The sequence below is a fragment of the Aedes albopictus genome, chromosome 2 (assembly GCF_035046485.1).
Source record: "Aedes albopictus strain Foshan chromosome 2, AalbF5, whole genome shotgun sequence".
In the NCBI taxonomy this organism is placed as follows: Eukaryota; Metazoa; Arthropoda; class Insecta; order Diptera; family Culicidae; genus Aedes; species Aedes albopictus.
Genome location: NC_085137.1, coordinates 307,647,224 through 307,662,914, shown reverse-complemented (window position 1 = coordinate 307,662,914; position 15,691 = coordinate 307,647,224). Strand labels below are relative to the sequence as shown.

The following is a 15,691-nucleotide window of genomic DNA, read 5'->3' as shown; positions in this document are numbered from 1 at the left end:
TAATTACAAAAATAGAGAAAACATTTGAACATAAGGAAATACTTCTGGCAGCAGTACTTTGACGTCGAAGGCGCATTTGACAACGCTAGTTTTGCGCTATGATAGATAGAGGCTTTTCTAGACTTATAATTGATTGGTCAATCCTGTCCTGTGATGCTGTCAAAAAGAGAAATATCAGTATAACTTGAGCAAATAAGTTCATTATAACGTCTCAGATTATAACAACTCTCTGATCTTGGGAATATGTACAGTTGTAAAGGTAATAGCTGTTCATTGCTGTACCCAAAGAAGAAGTTATGTCTCCCCTCTGGTCCGGATTCGGATTTGCGGATGACATTGTCATTGTTGTCCGTGAAAAAATCGATTAGATTATCTCTGACCGAATGCAAACAGTGTTAAATTTCATTTTTACCTGGTGTAAAAATTAAGAGTTGAATATTATGTTTATGTGATAGAACCAACTATATTTTTTCTTGATCCAACGTTTTTGCCCTTATTGGCTTTAATATAATAATGATAATAATAATAATAATGAATAAAACCGAGGTCCTTCTAGCATTTTACAAACTTTTGCCTAATGGCAAGAAAGGGATTCCGTCACTTTTAGTGAAAAATATAACGCACCGTAACGCTTCATACGAGTATGCACGAAATATTCCGGACAATAAATGAACAGTTCCAGTTACTGCACTGTTTTTGCAAAAAAAAAAATAATTTCGGATTTAAATGACGATCGAAATTATGTAACCCTTACAGAACCCAAATGATTGAACATTATTAAAACCGACCCAAGCAATTCATATTCTGCTATTATCAACGCATCCCCTGGCATTTGCCCATCTCCGTTGTCTTTATAGCCAAAGCGGTAAACGCACGGGTATTCAGAAAGACTTTGCCAAGGATGACGGCTTCGATTCCCGGTTGATCCAGGAACTTTTCGCAAAGGAACTTTCCTGGACTTCCTTCCTTCTAGTATCTTCTTGCCTGCCACACTCAGCCAAATAACCTTAAGATTTCCATAGGGCCCAACTTACAACGGCAATTCATAATGATTGGAATGAATTTCATAAGGTCGCTCCATGACGTAAAATCGTCTCTCAGCTTGGCCTTTATATATGTTTAGCAATATAGTATTCTCCAAGCGTCGGCATCCGTGTGGATTAAAAACGAAACCGTATTTGTCCACGTTACGCCAAGAAGAACAAGAAGGAATCAACAGCTCCTTAGGAATTCGTTTTGGAGAAGGCATTTTGAAATGATGATTTGGTTTTACGGTTGTTTTAGTAGCATGTCTAGATTATATCGTGCACACTCTTTAACTACATAATAAACAAACATTTTGTTTGGATATTGTTGATCTATGTATTTGTACATAGTGCAATTTGTTTATTCCCATAGAAAAAAAAAATCAAAAACCATGGATGTAAAAATTAATATTCCAAATTTCCCAAACATCTGTCGAATATGCTTTGCTAAAATAAGTGAATCGGAACCGGTTTCTTCTATAACGGATCAACTGCAGAATGGCGCTAGTTATTGGGCAATGCTTTCCGACCTGTTCTCTCTGGATCTTGAACAGGAACCAGCCGAGGTGAGACGATTATTTCTATGCCTACTAGATTTAACAATGTAAAATGTAACTGATTGTATAAATATTTTCACAGAACAACGACTCAGAAAATCTTCCTAGATACATTTGCAACAATTGTGCAAAGTATATCGACTTCATACAGGCATTTCGATTGGAAACAATCGCGAATCAAAAATTCCTGCACGCATGGGTTGCTTTCAAATACCGCGCCGATGTCGGTCCGTTGACGGATCTGTTCCACATTCAAACCGGATATCATGGAATTATTCGGAAAACTCTTCAGAAACTTGAGGTGATTGGGGACGGTGATGTGTGTCTCGCCGATTTGATCAAAGATTCAGAAAAGATTAGCCAGGATGTTGACGTAAAGCTGGAACTTCAGGCTGAGCCGGTAGAAATCGACGATCCGTTACTAAATGCATTCTTTACTGAACAAGGTAATGAGGTTAAACAATGCGATGATTATGAACACCAAATTTGTGACGAAGCAGTAGGCTGTGCGGAAGACATTCTGCTGGACAGCCACCAGAGCCATGATAACGCGGTAGGCACTGAATCTCGGAAGACAAAGAAACCAAAGGGTGTTCGATATCAGGACATCGATGGCGTTCAAGTGCGACTCTGTCCTTTTGAAAACTGCGGGGTGGTGCCAAGAGGCCAAGGAGAGAAACACAATCGCGAAAGACACCGTGCCTACTGTAAAATCTGTGGCATGGTGTTCTTGGACCACGCGCAGGCAATGCATCATGTGGCTATTCACCAGAGTGAAGAAGACCGCTTGCGGTGTGAGGTTTGTGATAAACCGTTTTGGCGCGACCTGGACCTTAAGCTGCACCGGAGGGACTTTCATGGGATCGACGTCGACAGATACGAGTGTTCCTATTGTGAACAGCGGTTCAAAAGGTAACATTTATTACTTCTAATATCTGCTAAAGTATCTATGCATAATTGTCCCGTGTAGGTACATAGCAATTCACATAGAATATGAGACAATAATGTGTATAACGGCCGTACTGCTGCCATGCATCATACTTCATTATTTTATAATGTAATATTATATTTTCATTGATTATGGTCGGTATTTTGAACACGTTTTGTGTTCTTTCTATAAGTTATCCTTAACGTTTTTTGAATCAGACCGCCTTGATACAAGACTTGAAAGGGGGCGGGGAGAGCGGGATTTCAACTTGTTGGTCAACCAACCATTTCCACTGTAGTTCAAGCCTGATTCGGGATAGTTTGTGCACTCGGGCCATGCTGGTGAACCATGCATGCCAAAATATGTGCAAATACAGCAAATACCACTAAAGCACCCGTGGCCTGCCAGAAATTGTGTTTGGCGGAAATTTACCTCGCCATTGGGCCTGTTCGTCTATGATATGAGCCTGTGTGTCTATCTACGCTTAATGTACACTCAGGCAAATAAACCTAAGATTATCATAAGGTCTAACTTATGAAATGGCCTTTAAACAATTCATAACGGCTAGAGCGGTTTTCATAAGGTCGGTCTATGACGCAGAATCTACTCACAGTTTGGCTTTTATACACATTTAGCAACACGATATTCTCAAGCGTCGATAGCCGCGTGGGTTGGGCATGAGCTCAGTGATCTCGACGTTCATGGATCGATTCCAGTCTGCATCATTTTGAGATTTTTCTGCTCTTTTCATAAGTTTATCTTATGTAATAGGCATGTTCAATTTTCATAAGGTATTCTTATATCATCCATACTTTACAGTTATGGCTAAATTTCATAAGGTATTTTGATGAATATCGATAGTTTATTTCGCTGAGTGTAGGAATCCTACTCTCTCTGCCATCTCAACATAGACGATGTTCTGGCGATCCGTCTCAAGTCTCTTATGCTACGTAACTTCTTGTTACCATGGTACCTCCTCCAAAATTGAATTTCATGAAATATTTGACCAGGAATAGCGCAGTCTACTCCATTGAGTGCTACATCTAATTCATATAGGAGTCCTTCCACGGTAATGTTTTTGGATGATATCTCCCGCCTGAATGATTTCTCCTAAAATTATCTTAAAAATGAGAAACACTATCAAGAAGAAAAAAAATGTTCATAGGAAACTCAGTTAGGATTCCATAATAAATACTGAGAAAAACTTTCACCATAAAATACTAAAAATTAAACTTTTAGGGATTCTGGGAACGAAGGTTAATTTTAATTTCATGAAAATTTTCAAACAATTTCTTCTCAAGAAGAAATCCTGTAAATCGTAAAAATATCGTGTTTTGTCTTGATTTTTCAACGGAAATTGTTGAATAACTTTGAAATAAGCAATTTAAACACCGGGTCTGGTACGTTTGGCATAAAGACGTTTGGCATAAAGGACGTTTGGCATTAAGGACGTTTGGCATAAAATATTTTTGTTATTTTTTTTTATATGACGCATTTCCCGGAATGCGGTTTCAGGTCATTAGGGTGCTGGATCATCAAACCGATTGACCTCAATGCTAAACACGGGCACTGGGCCGCCTAGTTGAATGATTTGAACATGATATGTGCATATACATCGAAGGAACTGCCTATTTTCAAAAGAAGGAAAAATCTCTGACAGGAGAGTTAGTAGTGTGGCCGCCAATAGTACAGTATAGCATCGTAATTCAATGGTTTGCTTATATATATGCAATGCATATACTTCGGAAGAACAGCCTATCTTTAAAAGAAGGAAAAAACTCTGATGGGAGAATTTGCGGTGTTTGTATAGATATAACTCAAACAAATAAAAACAAATAGTATATTCCAGTTCAACTAGGCTGCTATACTGTATACTATCTGCGGCCACACTAATAAACTCTCCCATCAGAGATTTTTCCTTCTTTTGAAAATAGGCTATTCTTTCGAGATTTATGCATATCATAATTAATCTATTCAACTACGCTGCTCATTGCCTGTCCTTAGCTGTAAAGTCATTCATCTAACGTACTTCGGTCTAATGACCAGCACCATTCTGGGAAACGGTACATTCCGGGAATGTGATACCACCGCCTGAAAATTTCCGGATTCAAAATTCCCTGCATGTATAAAGAACAGCCTATTCACGAAAGAAGGGAGAATACTCTCTGAAATAAATGGCCATATGCAGAACAAATTATTTTGCCTATAAGTATTAAGAGATAAATTTTCTGAGAAACAATGGACTCTAAAAAATATAGAGAAATTGCGTACAATCTTTTTTTTATGCATATACCTAATACACGGCATGCAAGCAAATGAAGGACAAATTCTTCAGAGAAACAGTCTGCTACACTGATTGAAACTAGAAATGATGCATGTCTTAGAGTATTCTCCTTCTTGGTTTTGCTAGCCGTTCTTTATTGTTCAGCTCACGCTGCTCAAAATGAGTATAGCAGAAACAGTTTATTCTAATCTATAGTTAGGTTTGAACATCTGTTTATTTCTAGTTGTATTTATGCGGTGCATGCTTTTCTCTCCAGCGCTATTAGCCCTTTTAACGGAAAATTCAAATGATAGCTGTAGTGCCAGATCAATAGTCATATTGTTGTCTAGATATGCGGATAGGGGTCATTAAATGGAATAAAGTGGCAAATTAGTTGCATTACAGTACTGTGAGTTAGCTGTTTCCTTAAAAAAATCAATAATTTAACAAATGCCTAGCACCTTAGAATTGATGAGTCGAATTTATAGATCCGATAATTATTCGTTGGATGATATTCTTTTTCGTGTGCAAGATGTCATAGAACCAGTGTACATGTGGCCAGCCTATATAAAAAAATCCTGCTTTCGCAATCATTCAGCTACTCTGAAAGATTGAAGCTGATGGCATTTCTCTACTGCAACGGGTTTCGTGACGATATTAGTTGCCTCACATTTATAATTCGCTTAAAAAGTGTTGCTTTCCGACGATATCATGCTCAAATTCTTGATTTATTGATTTTTTTTTTCAAACAACCTCCAAGGTTGCGACCATTCATTTTCAAAGATTTACATTCATTTGCTAGTATCTCAGTTCAGAAGCATGCTATCGAAAAACAATGTATGGATGAATTTAACCTTGTAGTTTTATCTGAAAGTTTGCCGAAAAACATTGGGGTCGCAAATGTATACAAAAGTCGTGAGCGAGCTGTGAAGGCAACTCTCCACGCGGTGAATATAAATTTCATTCACGCTGTGGAAAGTTGCCTTCACAGCTCGCTCACGACTTTGGAATGCGTGTGCGACCCCAATGTTATTCGGCAACTTTCAGATAAAACTACAAGGTTAAATTCATCCATACATTGTTTTTCGATAGCATGCTTCTGAACTGAGATAATAGCAGATGAATGTAAATTTTTGCAAATGAATGGTTGCAACCTTGACAACCACAGATAGAAATCACATATTTTTCCCACTGTGTCTCACATAAACAATATGAGTATCTCAATGGAACTAAGAGAAATATTAATCGAATGTAATTATTGAAAAACAGACCAATAAACATTTAAAGAAATAAATACTTTGTCATTTACATAATAGTGTCGAAAAACAAATAATCATATTGAAATATTGTTATTGCTTCCTTTTACTCCCAAGTCCCAACTAACTACTCAGCACATGTTGCTTTTGAGGTTATGATATGAAATAAAAAATGCCTAGTGATAGAGCAGCGTCCATGAATTATGTCATGTTTTTGAGGGGTACATAGGTAGAGTGAATCGTGAAAAATAACAAAAGATGTTGTTATCTTCACTACGGGAAACGACATTGCTCATATATATTACGTGGCTTCATGTATGGACTTGTTCTAGCTTGTCTAGATAAGCCATAAAGAACATTTTTTCACCATTGTTCGTAAGACATCAGCTCAGGCAAGACACGCTGCGATTATTAAAGTGCTTCTAAAATTAAATTCAATGACGAACATCATGTCTTCTGACGAAGAGGACTTTGCTGGATTTGACGATGGAGCTTTGGAACATCCAACCCCGGAAGTACTGAAATCGTCAAAGGGGAACGACGTTTTGGTCTACAGCGGGTATATATTTTACCAAAACCAAAAACCGGTAAGTAACCATCACGTGGTCGATGACATAACCTTAAAGTGGCAATTCATTTTTTAATTTTAATTTATTGTAGATTGATGGAAAGCACTATTGGGAGTGCAAAGGACGTTCACATGGCCCCAATGAATCGAAATGTGCAGCCCGGCTGGTCATCGAGAAAACATCAACTGGTCACAAAATCCTATCACAGACGACTACGAAAAACCACAACCATGAGCTCGGGCACGGGCACGGCGTCCAGATGAAATATCGTACACAACTGAAACCAATGAGGTACAGATACAGGTGGCGCAGATAAACATTGCAAACCACTAGTTGTCTCTTTTGTTCTACCGATGATCAAACGCAACTCAATTAGTGACGTCACTAATTGAGTTGCATTTGATCAGCGGTAGAACAAAAGAGACAACTAGTGGTTTGCAATGTTTATCTGCGCCACCTGTATCTGTACCTCATTGAACTGAAACGACGTGCAAAGAAGGACACGGCCGCGCCGGCAAAGGTCATACGACATGCATCATCACCATATCTAGATTCCGTCCACGAGCAATTCAACTCGGCGGCTCAACGGAAAGTCATCCAACGCGCGCGGTCTACTAATGTTCCGCAAGAACAAGATCCCGTAGGTTCCAGAAACATTGCAAAAAAGCATCAATGGCGATAAGTTTCTGCTTGCCGATGTACGTGATGGATCTGAAAGGGCCCTTATTTTCGGGACTTCAGATAGCCTAACACGATTGGCCGGCGCCAAATATTGGGTGATGGACGGTACATTCGATAGCGTGCCATGCTTATTTAAGCAGCTGTTTACTAAAGACACTATATGCAAAGACACGAAATGTTCCAATTGGAATTCCAAATTTGCTGTCAATGTCATTCCAATCGAGTAGGAGACCTGTCAAACGCGCTTTAAAAGCATTGCTCGACAGCATCATCGTCATCACGCGACAATCATCATCAATAGCAACAATCATCAGATTTCGTGTCTTTAGCATACAGTGTCTTTACTGTTTACCATCCACGGATCGTGCGCCCCTACTCATAACTAACAAGCCTGGATAAAACAAAGAGGAGAAACGTTAAAATTGGAACAGTCGATTTAGTGTCATCCCCATAGTTCCAATCGAGCAGGAGACCTGTCAAAACGACAAGGGTTCGCCACTTTGGTATACTCGAGACACTACTCATAACCACACTTTTCCATTGATTTATGTTTTGATCGACACAGCGAATGATGCAGACATCGACCTGAATCCATCGACAATATTATCTGATTTCATCAATGCCTGCCAATCGGAATTCCCGGAGGCAGCAGTCAATGGTTGCTTTTTTTCATTTCAGCATGAATCTTTGGAAGCATATTCAAAGAATCGGCCTCAGCAAAATAGTTTGAATTTTACAAGAGAAATCAAGCTCTAGCATTTTTGCCAAGTGCACAAATTGCACCAGCATTTGAGAAACTAAAAAAAGCTGCCCGGTTCATATGACTGAATTTTTTTCCTACGTCGAAGAAATTTATGTGTGTGGCAGATCGAGGAAGGCAACCACAAATGGCTGTGTGATTCGCGTAGCTCCGTAGTATGCACCAGATCTCTGGTCAATTTATGACAGCATTCTCAATCGTATTCCAAAGACTACCAATCAAATTGAAGCGTGGCATCGCCGTTGGAGCACTCTGGTTGAAAGACACGTGGGGCTATTGAAGATTATTGAAGAATACCAGCTAGAAGAAAAGTATACGCGGTGTCAGATCATGGCATATTTGGCGGCCACTTCAAGCAAGGAAAAGTCGAAGGCTAATCAACAGACCGAAGATAATGTTTTAAAAATCGTTGAGAACTTTCAGAACTACACAACAGATGACTATCTGCAAGCTGTTGTGGCGCATATAAAGACGAAAGGTAAATAAATAAGCGAAGAACGGGCAGATAAATGTCATATAATTGTTTTTCATATATAATATTATATCAACTGTTAGTATGTTCACTATTGTAAAAAGTACGGATTTTTTTATATGGTGATATATAAAATGTAAATATATTTATTTTTGTTCAAGTTAAATGTATTGTAAATTTTGATTTCAGAAATACATAACAAATTAATGTTTGTATGACTTTAAAAACAGACTGATATTTCACTTTTGTGTTATTCTAGCTCATCGTTTAAAAAAATAAATTTATTTATTTTTTATGCTAAACGTCCTTTATGCCAAACGGCATTATGCCAAACGTACTAGACCCTTAAACACCATAGTGTCTTCGGCATAGTTGTAGAGTATTGTTCTAACTATATTCTAACGGTATTTTCGGAAACCTTTTCGGAGCAATTTTCCGGATATTGGAGTACATTTTCGTGATAATGCACGAAAAAACACAAATTTGTTTTGATACACCTCTAAACCTTTATCAATTTGGCTCATTTCTGGACTGAAAACTTGTTTTTGCATGTGGATTGATAATTTGATGTGACTCGGGTAGGTAAAAAAAGTGAACAAGTCTAATGTAGATATCATTAAATCTAATACTTATTTCTACTTACAATGTACAGTTTTTCTCCCGCAATTCAGCTACAATTCAGTAACAACGCAATTGGTTTCAATCCGTCTAAAAACTACAATAAATCACAACTTATTACTATCAATTTGCGATCGACACTTCCAGTACGGGATTTCCTCTCAAACTACTCATTCTGTTTGTTCTCTCTAACTGTCTTGTTATGCATCAATTCATAGGGTTACCAGGTGTGTAACCGCGCCAACAACGGTATTTTTTTGCATTTCTCCAAGTATAACATAAGATGCACAATAAAATATTGCTGACTGCACCCCAAATTGGACTGACACAATAGTGTGCACACAACTTCAAAGTGTGATTGCAGCGCAGGACCACGTCGGATCGAGTTGGGGTCTTTGGTGCACTTATTCCTTGTAATCAAGGAATAAGTGCACCGAAGACGTCGAGGCGATCCGAGGCAATTGTGCACTTTTATCACACTTTTTAGGCGTACCAAAAATAGTGTGATAGTCCAATTTGGGGTGCAGTCAGCAATACAAAGTGTTAATAATATGTTCTATAGAACATTCTATAGGCTTGTTGTTGAAGAAAAAAAATAAATCTAGATGAAGCTTTTTTAAACCTTATCAACCTATAGGGTTATATTGATTATAATAATGCATTAAAATCATTATGACCCTAACAGGCACGCTGAGCGTGTACTATGATAGATGGTCGTGTGTCGTGGCGCGGGAACCACGTTTCTACGATGCTCACGCCAATCAACCTTTACCAAGTACATATGTTTCAAATTGTTGGCCTTATCAAGATTGATATTTCAATCACCGACGTATAAACTTTTATCACCGAGCGATATAACTCTCATTACTCCACGTTAGATTTTTCTATGTATTTTCAGACAAACCGATATGCAGCAACATCGTGAGATCCACACCGTTTGTAAATTTTGCCCGAAGAACTCGAAATCATACAAGACCATGTTGGTACACACGAGGGAACAACACCGAGACAAGCTAAACTCATGCCAGTTCTGCCCAGCTACGTTCCTTGGAACCAAAGAGCTAGAGATGCACGAAAAGATACACATAGACGGCAGGCACTGCGTTCAGTTTTCGTTGAACAACTGGGTCCCGGCACATTGCCAGACTTGCGTGAGAGATCTGTTCAATGTGGAATATTTGCAGAGTCACATCGAACAAGTTCACACGCAAGGATTAGCGGAGAAGGCGCTGAGAAACAGGAACTTTGCAAAGCGCACCAAAGAAGAGTTGGCTATGCTGGAGTACAAGTTCAAGTGTAGCGATTGCTCTGCCCGGTTCCGTTTGAAGGCTTCGTTAAGAGGCCACTGGAGGAAGAATCACGGCGGCGAAAAGTTCATCTGCGAGCACTGTGGAGCATGTTTCAAGTCGAAAGGCGAAATGCAGTTGCACGGGCGATATTTACACACTAAGATCACACCGTTTGAATGTGACTTTTGTGATAAGCGTTGTCACACGAAGAACGATCTGAAAATTCATCGGCGAAGTCACACCAACGAAAAGCCCTACAAATGTTGGTACGATGGTTGCGACAAGGCGTACAAAACCAGATCGGCCGTAACAAAGCACTACCGAGTGCACTCAGACGAAAAACGGTACAAATGCTTGTACGAAGGCTGCGATAAGGCGTACAAATGTAGCCAGTTGTTGAAGGTTCACCATCGGAAGCACACGTTGGAAAAACCGTTCAAATGTTGGTACTGTGAGCTGTACTTTGATTCCAATAACAACCGAAGCAAGCACTCCCAGCGACATCACGTTGGATTGCCCATCGGACGAGAACTGGAAAGACTGAATCAGCAGAAAATGAAGGAAGTTGGTTCAAGCGAATCGCCGAAGAGTTCTACGGGTGCTGGAAATACTGAGGAGCACGTTGCCGTAAGGAAGGCAGAGACTGAGGATCCGTGACGGGAAAATCCACATGGTACTGGTACACATTTATTAAGTTACATATTTGCAATAAAACTGTTAGTTATTGAATTCAAATAGTTTCATTGTTATATTAACTTACCTTACCCCACCGATCAGACTAAGGCCTGAGTGGCCTCTGCTGTACATAGTAGCCGTCTCCATTCCACTCGGTCCATGGATGTGTGTCTCCAGTTTCGCACTCTACGAAGGGTCCGCAGATCGTCCTTCCCTTGATCGACCCACCTAGCTCGCTGCGCACCATGTCTGCTTGTACCGCTCGGATGACTCTCGAGAACCATTTTAGTCAGGTTGCTATCTGACATCGTGATAACGTGACCCGCCCACCGTAGCCTCCCAATTTTCGCGGTGTGAACGATGCAGCTGATGCATCTCGTGGTTCATTCGCCTTCTCCAAGTCCCGTCTTCCATCTGCACTCCGCCGTAGATGGTACGGAACTTGTGAGGACCAGAGCTACACTGAAATAATTCTAAGAGCCTATTTTATCAGACACCACATATACATTGTAGCCCTAGTCTGACACGTTCACTTCAAATGAATCGTTATACGTATCATTTAATAAACAGTTCCGATTGAAAAGCCTTCTAATAAAACTAAATGACACTTGCGCATATCGGAGTTATATGCACATAACACGATCGATACATTAGCTATGCATATAACTTTGACCAGGTGGAAAAGCAACATTGGCAGATAAAGTTGAACACGTTTTGCAGAATTCCGCAATTCCAGTAAGTGAGCTTCGTGGTCGTGCGGCTAGCGGCGTCGGTCATTTGGGCGTTGTGAGTTCGATTCCCGCTCCAGCCTAAGGAGACTTTTTTTCAATATATTAAGGATATTATTGGAATTGCATATACATTGGCGCACCCAGCCCACATGATAGAATTAAAATGCATGGCATATAACAGTATCATGGCCATCTGAGAGTCATACCACATGCGTCGCATATAACTCTCACTTCCTATTTTCAACCTCAGATTAGATTCATATGATATTCCAATAGTGCAGTAATATATGACTGGCATATAACTGCGATCGAGAGAGTTGGCTCAGTGGATATATGTTGGATATATGTTGGACGCTCTCCTTATAGACTCACCGTTTTGTTATATTGACACCAGTTTTCTAAATCTAAAATGTGCTTTCAAAGAAACATAAATAATTTTGACCATGATGCTGTTTTTATGGATAACGCAATACCATGATAATGAATATGATAGGCCTATCTGCAGATAATCTGCATTGCCTTTTCATTGGGTTCAACACGTTTACCAATAATGGCGTTATGATTCATACTGGGCCAAGTGTGGTAGCATTGTCAAGACATTCTCAATGTTCACATCTTGGAAGCGCTTTTGCATAATAATGTCAATAACGGCACCTTTACTATGCGTTATACTGCCGTTTTACGCATAATTGTCAGATGTTTATAGGAATTTATATAGAACATGGGACAATGAGGCGTAGAACGGCAGTAGGTATAGTGGAATGTTCTATAAAATTATGTATAGGCAACTACGAAAGTCCGTTTAATAAAAGAAAAAAGACGCGGAACCGTCTTCAGCCAGAGGTTGTACAGACTGAATGAAACTTAACACTAGACAAGAGACAAACGGAGCTTGCTGCACCAATGGATGCGGAGAAGAACCTGTTCTCATAAACAGTTTTATCGCCCGACGCGGGAATCGAACCCTTACCCCATAGAATGGTGCGATTAGAAGCTTGGTGACCCTAACCGCGCGCTAACGAGACCCCAACCTCCAACCTCCATTTGCGAGAATAAAAACATACCTCTACGTAAAAATTTGTGATTTATCGTTCGAAGTTATGTACCAGACATGCTTTCTTTTGTTCCATTTCATTAATCCTTTGCTTGTATCGTTCATACAATTATATATTCAAGTACATTACTTACCTTCTGCAGTCTTTTCATCCACCGGCTGTTTAGTAGGCAACCCAGGATGCCACCGCAAGATGTGTCTTCTGCGATTCTTAGGCACATTAAAACACTGCTCACAGTGGAAACACTTGTAAGCCTTCTCGTTTGTGTGGCCAATTTTGTGCGTCTTCAAACTGCAGTGGCTCATGAAGCTCCTCTCGCACAGATCGCACCGGTAGATCTTCTCCCCGGCATGAGACCGCTTGTGCTTCTGATAGCCGTCGTGGGCTTTGAACCGTGCCTCACACTGGTCACATTTGTACGGGCGTTCGTTGGTGTGAACCCGCCGGTGCCGAAGCAGATCCGAACTGGTGGCGCAAGCTTTCGGGCAGAATTCGCAGAAATACCGGTAGTTTCGGGAATGTTTGTAAGTCACGTGCTGCCTAAGATAACTTTTGTTCTTGAAGAAAGCCCCACAGGCGTCGCAGATGAATGGAGTGGCGGAATGGGTCTTCAGGTGTGCCTCAAGCGAAGAGCGAAGCCGATAGCTGGCATCGCATTGATCACATCGGAACGTCTTTTCCAGTTTGTCCAGCTCCGCCTTGGACCGCTTTTTGAACACAATCTTAGGTCGGCTTGCCGGATCGTGGCTGACCATATGAACCGAACGGTGCGCCTCCGATGTGTATTGCTTCTCACATTGGTCACAAACGAAGACAGACAAACATTTTAGCGTTAGCAGCTGGTAACTATCCTCGGAGGAGCCGATTACCGCATGTTGCTGCAAATGACGATCCAATGCGTCTTGTGCAAGGAACTTTCTCGCGCACTGATTGCAGGCGAACAGCTGTTTGGGATGGAGGTTTTTCATGTGAGATAACAGCTTAGCAGGATGATCAAACTGGGCGTCGCATAAAGAGCATTCTTTCTGAAGATGTGATTCTCGATGATGGTTTAGCAACTTTCGTCTATTAGAAGGTGAGAAGGAAATGTCAGAAAATAAGGTATTTTTTAATGTGCACAACCGAATTTTGTTTGAAGTTTACTAATTTCAACTTTAACATTTCTGAAAAGCGTAACTGCTTTAGGAAACAACACATTTTTTGCTGATTCCGATAACATAAAGGCGATAATATACCTACGTATTTGTAGTTTTTTTTTGTATTTTTCTCACTGCACAGAGTAAATAGATTTGCGGCCTTTTTTATATCTGACTCTAAGTTGTGAGACAACCATAATAGTACATTACGCCCAGGGAGTCAAGAAAAATTCCAGCCCGGAATGCGAATCCCGCCGTCTCCGGATTGGTAATCCAAAACCTAATCTATTAAGTTACCAGGAAACCCAGTATTATGGTTTGGTACTTACTTGTCAAATTTTTCGCCACACACCTCACACTCGTAGTTGGTTGCCTGCTGCAAATGAACATCCCTAGCGTGGGAACGCATTTTGGCCGTGCTCGAAAACGTTCGCTCGCAGAAGGTGCACTGCACAGTTGGTAACTGTTGGGGAGGCGTATGAATCTGCATGTGCTTGATCATGGTGTGCTTCAAAGGCAGTATCAGCCCACATAATTTGCATCCGAATCGGTGAAACTGTTGCAAATGGTTGGTATACCGTTGCCCCACAAAAGACTGTTGACAATCCGAAACGGGACAAATGGTAAATTGAGAGCCCTTTAGGACTTGTTCTTTTCGTTGGATTGAGGCCAATGTCTCTTCATCGTCGCTGGATTCCGACTCTCCGGAACCATGATCAAGCTCGACCTTTGGGGATTCGACTTCCGGGTCAGAGTCTTGTAAAGATGCCTCTTCTATTAACTCATATTCGATTTCGGGCTTTATAAAACCTATTTCGGAAAGCAGCGTCTGCGCTGGAAGATTTTCGCATGATGTTATTCCCAGCCGAAATAGATGGGATTGCAAACTCGGCTCAGCACTGTTCTCCAAATGATTCAACAACTGTTCTTCACTTCCGGAATTTTGAGCCTTAGTCAACGTTTCGTAAAACCAGTACACTTCTGTGCATTGACTACGAAATAATCGTATATCTTGAATCTTTTTGAAGCAAGTTCGACAAATCACTTTTCCTTCGACATCCTGTAGAACTGTCTGCATAAAACCCAAAATTTAAAAAAAAATCATTGAAACATCATGCATATAATAGGTATATATAATTTGAATACATACTGCACCATTCTTCTGGTAAAATGAATCCAAGAGTACCTCGCGAAGCATAGCCGCCACCGTCATGTCGGAGTGCGGATCAACGTAATCGAGCGGTACGCCGGATTCGGTAGATTCCGTTCCATCCGGCATTACCGGTTTCAAGCACGTACAACAATGAGCGGACAGGTCTTCGCAGTTGAACATTATAGACGTAAGATTGTGATTAAAAGTTAATTATAAAAGAAAAAACACTTTCTTGATAATTCACAACAGCTATTTAGGTATAAAAACCAATTTAAAACGTTCGTTGTAACACCAAACATTTAGGAAAACGATGAAAATAGACAGCACCCGTAAGCACAGAGAATCTGATACTTTCTTCGCTAGTTTGGTTTATTCTTTTGTTGTGATGGGATGTTTGCTTTTTGTTTTTATTTTGTTTTCTATTTTGACAGTTCATACACGTTCATTCCAAATAATCAACAAATCAAGTAAAAATTATAGACACTATAGATTCCATAGACTCGCGGAGGCGAAGACAACTGTA

The 15,691-nt window shown here is 40.2% G+C and overlaps 2 protein-coding genes across 2 annotated transcripts; one reads left to right on the top strand and one right to left on the bottom strand.

Moving 5' to 3' along the window:
- Positions 1–527: 527 nt before the first annotated feature.
- LOC115270429 (zinc finger protein 888) lies at positions 528–11,147 on the top strand. Its single transcript, XM_029880147.2, has 3 exons — positions 528–1,591; positions 1,665–2,494; positions 10,028–11,147. The coding sequence occupies exons 1-3, from the start codon at positions 1,361–1,363 to the stop codon at positions 11,073–11,075; spliced, it is 2,109 nt and encodes a 702-aa protein (XP_029736007.2). The 5' UTR covers positions 528–1,360; the 3' UTR covers positions 11,076–11,147.
- Positions 11,148–12,970: 1,823 nt separating this feature from the next.
- On the bottom strand, positions 12,971–15,495 carry LOC115270322 (zinc finger protein 723-like). Its single transcript, XM_029879777.2, has 3 exons — positions 15,166–15,495; positions 14,345–15,087; positions 12,971–13,944 (listed from the first exon to the last, which is right to left on the bottom strand). Exons 1-3 carry the CDS (start codon positions 15,346–15,348, stop codon positions 13,005–13,007), a joined length of 1,866 nt encoding a protein of 621 aa, XP_029735637.1. The 5' UTR covers positions 15,349–15,495; the 3' UTR covers positions 12,971–13,004.
- Positions 15,496–15,691: the final 196 nt, after the last annotated feature.